The following is a 7,564-nucleotide window of genomic DNA, read 5'->3' on the forward strand; positions in this document are numbered from 1 at the left end:
GTGTTTTCTTTGACTCTAATCTTGTTTGAGCTACGCGTGTTGGGCAGGATTCTGGCTGAGAAATAGGAAAGCACGTGGCATTCTACGTCTTCTTATTCTTCTTCTGTCTCTTCTTCTTCTTTATTTTCGTTCTAACAGCTCGTTGATTTTGATGCGTGCTGACAGAAGGGTGTGACTTGATTTATTTAGACACTTCTGATAGGGGAAGAAGGGTGAAAAGGGAAAAGAAGAGAAGGAGATGGAGGAGAAACTAGGAGGGAGGAAAGTGATCCCCTGAAGGGGGAAGGATGGAGAGAGAGAAAGAACGAAGAGAAGGGAAAGTGACTAGAAGAAATAGTTAAAAATAGAGGAGAGAAGAAAGGAGAGTGGAAGGAAAGAGAAAATGCGAAAGAGGGAATGATTTTGAAGAGGGAAAGGGGGAAAATAGTAAAGAGAGGAGGAAAAAATGCTAAAAAAAAGGAAAGTAAGCCGCTAAAGGGAGAGAAAGAAAAAGAGGGGGAAAAGGGGATTTAAAGAAGGATAACGGGAGAAGGGAGATGAAAAAAAGAGAGAAAACGGGAGTTGAAAGAAGGATAAATAAGGGAAAGCAGGAGAGATGGCAAGGAAAGGGGGAATTGAAATGAAGAAGAGCATTTGAAGGGAAATGAAAAGCGAAGCCCACGAGATATAAGGTTGAAGGACAAAAAGGAGAGACAGAGAGGGTGGAAAAAGGAAAGGAGGTTAAAATAGAGAGTAGAATTAAGGACGTAGGAGAAGAAGAAGAAGAAGAAGAAGAAGAAGAAAAAAAAAACGAGAATCGAGCTGAGAAAGAAGAGGAATAAGGAGAGGTATGATGGAAACTATCAGAAGGGCTAGAGGAAAAGAGAAGGAGGGAGGTCAGAGGGGAAAGGATTGAGAATTGAGGGGAGAACGTGGAGGGAAAGGAAGAGAAACTAAAGAATATAGGGAGAGGAAGAACGAAGAGGAGAGAATTGAGAGGAAGGAGAAAGAGGAAGGAGAGAGAGAAAAAACCGAATGAGTGGAACATTGTTCAATGAAGTGTGACGAGAAAATATCCTGGGCAGAAGAAGAAGAAGGAGAAGAAGAAGAAGGAGAAGAAGGAGAAGGAGAAGAAGAAGGAGAAGGAGAAGAAGAAGAAGAAGAAGAAGGAGAAGAAGAAGGAGAAGGAGAAGGAGAAGAAGAAGAAGAAGAAGAAGAAGAAGAAGAAGGAGAAGAAGAAGAAGGAGAAGAAGGAGAAAAAGAGGAAGAGGAGTAAAATGAGATAAGTGAACTGGAGACAGAAAGCAATGGTATGGATGGGTGATAATGGTACGAAATACAGGGTGTTCCAAATATTGGTACCTACAGGGTTTCCAAAGCTCGGTGAGGATGAAGTACCCTAGCCTCTTTTCAGGTAGAGGCAGTGAAATTAAGCCGCTCCTCATTACTGTTCCAGTGTTCCTGTTAGGTGGTTAGGGGAAGGTTGTCAAATGAAGGACAATGAAATAAAATTGGTACCCTAACTTAGCCCCCTCTCTTTTTTATTATTTAGGGGGTGGTGGTAAAATGAAGTATCCTACCCCCTCCTAATTTATGTTAGGGGGAAGGAGTGAAATGAAGTACCCTACCTCCATCCAACTCATTTATTTTAGGGGGAAGGGGGTGAAATAAAGTACCCTACCCCCTCATTTTCGTTAGGGGCACTTATTTTAGTCAGGGGGGCGAGCGATGAAATTAACTACCCCCAGCTAGCGCTACTCGCTACCTCCTTACTCGTAGGAAATAGGATGACTATAAAAACAACGTAACGAACATTATAGAACAGCTTTTATGACGGGGCAATGGGGAAAACATGAACTGAAAACAGGAGAGGGAGAAAGAGGAAGAGGGGAAGGAAGAGGGAGAGAAATTGGAGGGAGAAGAAGAGATAAGGACAAGGACAAAAAGGAGAGAGAGAGAGGGGGAGAGAGAGAGGGGAAGAGAGAGGGAGTAAAGAAGGTTATAATAGAGAAGGGAAATAAGGACGACGGAGAGAGAAATTTGAAGAAATTGAAGCAGAATTGAGAGAAGAATGAGGAAGAGGAGAAAGGAGAGGAAAGATAGACTTTAGGAAGGAAATTGGGAGGGAGAAGAGAAATAGATAAGGGAAGGAAAAGGGAAGAAACATAAGGAGAAGGGGGAAGAAATAATGTGTAAGGAAAATAAAAGGGATATAAAATAAGCTAAAGGAGAGAAGGGAAAGAATTGGAGGGGGGATAGAACTAAATAAGGGAAAGAAAAGGGGAAGAAACATACGGAAAAGGAGGGGAATGAGGACTGTGTAAGGGTAATAAAACGGATATAAAATAAGCGAAGGAGGGGGAGAAAATAAAGAACTGGAGGAGGAAGAGAAGAAAAGGAGAAGGAGAAGGTACGTTTATAGTAATAAAAAAGAAATAAAACCTTACATAGTGTTTTATTTCTTACCCTCCTCCTTCTCTTCCTCCTCCTCCTCTTCTTCCTTCCTTTCTTCTTCTTTGTATTCTTTTTCTCCTTTTCTTCTTCTTCTTCTTCTTCTTCTATTTCCTCCTCCTCCTCCTCCTCCTTTTTTCTTCTTTTTCTCTTTCCCTCCTCTACTTTCTTCTTTTTGAAAAACTATTAAGCCACCAGTAAAACAAGCAAACAACCTCGAAAGAAACAAAATACAAAAAACATAAAAAGTGGAAAAACAAATAGTTTAAAACTGGAGACCTCAAAATTGAAGTTCTAGCTGTTTTTATAAAATTCGTCAAAAATGCTCAACCCAGAAAGGAAAAATGTGTTTTCTTCACATTTTGGCTATTTGGGCCACACGAGGCCTTCGGCCGTCTACCTGGAAAAATACTACGGCCATTCAACCTATCTTATCTTCCCAAACTTTTACAAACACATGTCATCCTCTAAACTTGGAACTTTCATTCTTCGGATTTTCCCTGTCCAACTTTTTGACCCCCCTCCTTGCTCCTGTTAACTCCCTGTTCTGTGTTTAAAAGTTTTTATTTTTCGCACTTAAACGAACAACTTTTTGGAGGATTACCTACCCCTCCCCCCCATAACATATACGCACTTCTCAGTTCTCTCTCACACACACTTTAGGTTGTAATTACATACCTATGTACCCTGACTGTGTGGTGAGGAGACTACTTGGGTAATCTGGGTTTGTTTTAATGGTTTTGACTTTTTCTACAGACGTTACAGATTTAGGCCTAATTGTTTGAAATATCGTGATAATATGTTTTACCACATTATAGATTTTTACCACGTTGATAGATAGATAAATAAATAAATATCTTTCCCTATGTTACAGACAAAGTCCTAATTGTTCGAAATATTTTCCCTATGTTACAGAGAAGTTCAATATCGCCTGCTGAACGAGAAAAGTACAGACCCCGAAGTCCGCCCGAGATATCTGAACACAAGAAACTGAAGAAGGAAGAGAAAGATGGACATGTAAGTAAAGAGAGTATTTTACAAGGACTTCTAATAAACAATAAATGGGTGTTTCACTGCCGTTAAACATTAAACTCAAGTGGTCTGTGTCGTAGCATGTCCATCCCGTAGTATGTCTCTCATCAGGTGGGAGATAAGAGACACAGACACAATACTTCCCATTTAGGTGCTGGGTCAACACGAGAACACCAGAAAGAATCCCATTGAAATATTTGCAATCGAAAAAAGAGTACCAATTTTTGTCAATGATGGGAATCGAACCCGGAACCTTCTGCATGACAAACAAGCTCGTTACCACTGGGCTAACCGTGCTCCCGTTTCTAGTCGTTACTAGACCCAGAAGTCCGCCTGAAATCTCCGAGCACAATGCTCCCTTGCGTTTTCCGTGTCCGGATCACCATATTTTCAGATCTTATGTCTCCAACAGGTGGCCACGGCCACTCCTTTGGCGTTTGCTGTCTGCAGGTCCTCTAGAGTGCACGGTTCTGGTAGATTGGGACAGGACAAGAGATGGGCCTCGTCTGGGATACTAATACTAAACTTCTATTATTCCTAGGCCAGTGACGGCGAAAAATCAGACCAGGATCTCGTGGTGGACGATGCCAGCGAAGACCCCGCCTCTCCTCCCAACGGCACCACCTCCCCCCGCGAGAACGGCCTGGATAAGTTGGCCATCAAGAAGGAGCACAACAACACCGGGCCCCATAGCCCACGCTCCGGCACTAGTTCGAACGCTTCGACCCCGTCAGCCAAGAAGATGGAGGAGAAACCGTCTACCCCGATCAGCAAATGTGTGACCCCCACTAGTGGAGGCAGTGGAAGCTCGCAGGCGGGCGGCTCGGGGGCGCTGAAACCCATTGTTAAACCTCCGACATTGGGTGAGTATTCTTAGGACTGAAATACAAGGAGTCGTATTTTCCTTTAGGAAACAGACGATTTTCCCTCTTCTGAAACTCATTTCCCTTCCTTTAAAGGAAAAGTTCAACCACTAGGTAATAATAGACTCTTGGAAGGTAACCATTAGGCCAGGTTAACGCCTGATGCGTTCTCTACCACCTAACCCTTAGAGTTCCATTGTTATGTAATCAAATTCTCAGATGATAAAATTCCATGCTTCGACTTCGATCGAATCCACGACCTCCTGTTTACCAGGGGAGTTTCTTGACCACTACGCCATCAAGGTAGTGGTAGTGGTAGCGCATTTCCGACAACCGAAGGTTTGGAAACTAAACACGGAAAACTAACACTAGGATTCAGTTCTTCTATAACACCCAGTTTAATCCAGAATTGAAGCCAACTCCGACTTCGTAAAACGCGGTCTAAGTCCTAAGTGATAGGGAAATTGGACACGGGACCCAAATATTTCAACGGGAAATTATTCTTGTTTGCAAATGTCGGTTTATTAGACTACTAGTTCATTATTTTTACCTTTGGCTTCCCAATATTTTTTATTATTATTTTAAATATTATTCTATTCTAATGTCTTACCAACTTCAGTGGTTAACGCGTTGGATCTGGATGTTGTTGGTTCGAGTCCAAGTCAAGTCATAAAATTTGTCTAGTTGTAATAATTGGGGAACAATATTTGTGACAAATTTAAGTATACTTAACACAATTAAAAATTCCTATTCTAATACCTATGTATCTCCAATCCGTCTCCCCAGGTCGTCAGCTGCAGCAGCACGATTTCTCGTCTCAAATCTTCTCCCTTGGCTACTGTCCGAGTGGTGAATGGCTAGCGGTAGGAATGGAGAATTCTAACGTCGAGGTGTTGCACGCCCTCAAACCGGACAAGTACCAGTTGCATCTGCACGAGTCGTGCGTGTTGTCCTTGCGGTTTGCCGCATGCGGAAAGTGGTTCGTGTCCACCGGCAAGGATAATCTACTCAATGCGTGGCGGACCCCGTACGGCGCCTCTATATTCCAGGTAAGTGCCGTGTGTGAAGGAAAGGAGTGAGGTTCAAGATTTAATCAATGACAATTTCTTTTCTTCCTACATTATTGAGCCTTCCTACGTTATAGAGTTAACCGGTTTTTCCGCCATAACTCTCAAACAGTCAGTGCTGAAATTTGATTTGATGAAATTTGACAAATGAAATTTGACAAAAATCTTCAACGTCTTAAAGACATTTACTCACAAAAGTCCTACCTATTTATTTATTATTATTTTTTTTTTTTAAGATTTTTTTAATTTCGCCTTAACGTTTGTCCGTGTTGGATGAAATTTGGCAGTCTTATTTCAGTAAGATAAAAAAGATATACTCTATGCTATTCTATTCTATTCAAAGTTTCTTCTATTCTTTAGAGGTATTCCACCCAAAATTTAGATAATCAATTCAATTTCAATTCTATGCAATGTTTAATTTATTAAATTCTAATCTATTCTTATTCTGGTTTGTTTCAGTCGAAAGAGTCATCATCGGTTCTCAGTTGTGACATTTCTGCGGATGACAAATACATCGTAACCGGGTCCGGAGACAAGAAGGCAACCGTGTACGAAGTGATCTACTAAACATGACCTGAAAACATACCTGACCCTGTATTTACTCGATTTCTCCGTATATTGAAAAAGATGATCCTTTTGCAGTGGCTGGTGATCTGATCTCTATCGAGGATTTTGTATGGATCCGATTTCTGAAATACATACATAATTCTGGAGGCCCATTTCTGAAAGAAGATGGTGTTGTGCTTAAGTTATGAGGTGCTCAAATTATGAAGAAGAAATCAGGCTCCAGTTTATAAGAAAGGATTTTGACAAATTAAAATCGACTTTTTTGAAAAGGATTTGATTTATGAAAGAAAATTATTTGAATGGAAGGAATTGGGGAGAAAATCCCGAGAGAATAAAGAAATAAATCCCAAGAGAAACGTTAAAACGATCTCACTAATTAATATTACATTGACGTAAATTTTTCTTATAAAGTTTAAATAAGTGACTTCTTTTAATGACGAAATTTCCCAGTTTTTTTTTTTTATTTTATTTTTTTTTTTATTTATTTTTTTTTTAATACTTTGTGAATTGAAGCAGACTAGTTAGCCTGATAGGTAGCGCGTATGCCTTGTAAGCGCTAGACAGCGCTTTCGATTCCCCTAAAAAAATTAAACTGCTCCATTGTAACACAAGAACTAAAAGTGTCACATACCACATATACACACATCTCAGCCAGAACTTTATCAGTAGCTCTCTCTCTCTCCCTCTTTCTCTCTCTCTCTCACGCGTCGTCTAAGTTTCAAACTTGCAGCCATGTCTGTTGGTCTGAGCTTCGACCTTGAATGAAGAGTTAGCGAATTCACTTCCCTATATGGTAACAATTCTAAGTCGGGGTCTCCCGATCGATTCCAAGGTCTGACCTAGATCCCATTGATTCTCATCACCTGAGCGTATATCACCTGATAAAACGAATTAATTACTTTTTTAAAAGAGGTTTGACAGAGGGAACTGTAACTGCTATGGTCTTATCGTCCCGAAATCGAAGAGAGAAGTAAGACAGGATAGGGTTCCGAGGACGAACATTATCCCAGCATGATAAAATCCGGCCCGGGCGGGAATCGAACCCGCGGCCTAGCGCTTACAAGGCAGACGCACTACCAACTAAGCTAACTAGGCTGGCATATAAGGACTTTAAACAGGGAGGATACCAGCCTGAAATTTCCCTCACTAAAGAAATAGTAAAGGTTGAATCGCCAGCCTAGTTAGCTTGGTTGGCACTGTTGGCAGCGCGTCTACCTTGTAAGCGCTAGGCCGCGGCTTCGATTCTCGCCCGGGGCGGATTTTATCCTGATGGGATAATATTCGTTCTCGGAACGGCTGGGTTTCTCCTATCCTGTCTTTCTTCTCTCTAAGGTGCTTTGTAGACTCTTTTTTGTTACTGTACATAGTTATATCTCAATGTTGTTAAATTTCATTTTGATTAGGTTTATATTGTACTTTTTGACTGTTGCATGTTCATTTTTCTCAATGTCTAGAATCTAGATTTGTCTGCACTTATGTATGACCGCCGGGTCGGTCACCCATCCAGTTAGACATCACGCTGAATGGTATCTTAACCTAAATGTCCTCTGGGCATTACATTTGTGGCCGGGCCACACTCGAAGGTTAAGCTATGATTAACTTTAA

General features: G+C 41.1%; 1 protein-coding gene across 1 annotated transcript; it reads left to right on the plus strand.

Annotated features, from left to right (window-relative positions):
• Positions 1-3,336: 3,336 nt before the first annotated feature.
• On the plus strand, positions 3,337-6,412 carry LOC103506875 (transducin-like enhancer protein 4). Its single transcript, XM_026821857.1, has 4 exons — positions 3,337-3,447; positions 4,004-4,336; positions 5,093-5,374; positions 5,852-6,412. The coding sequence occupies exons 1-4, from the start codon at positions 3,337-3,339 to the stop codon at positions 5,957-5,959; spliced, it is 834 nt and encodes a 277-aa protein (XP_026677658.1). The 3' UTR covers positions 5,960-6,412.
• The last annotated feature ends 1,152 nt before the right edge of the window (positions 6,413-7,564 follow it).

This window comes from Diaphorina citri, unplaced genomic scaffold (genome assembly GCF_000475195.1).
Source record: "Diaphorina citri unplaced genomic scaffold, Diaci psyllid genome assembly version 1.1 scaffold269, whole genome shotgun sequence".
Classification (NCBI taxonomy): Eukaryota; Metazoa; Arthropoda; class Insecta; order Hemiptera; family Psyllidae; genus Diaphorina; species Diaphorina citri.

Excerpts from the sequence above, each read along its gene's own strand:
- LOC103506875 (XM_026821857.1), top strand. The coding sequence starts at position 3,337 with ATGTTACAGAGAAGTTCAATATCGCCTGCTGAACGAGAAAAGTACAGA. Across the intron at positions 3,448-4,003 it reads AGGAAGAGAAAGATGGACAT|GCCAGTGACGGCGAAAAATC; the intron begins GTAAGTAAAGAG and ends TATTATTCCTAG. Across the intron at positions 4,337-5,092 it reads CGACATTGGGTGAGTATTCT|CTCCAATCCGTCTCCCCAGG; the intron begins TAGGACTGAAAT and ends ATACCTATGTAT.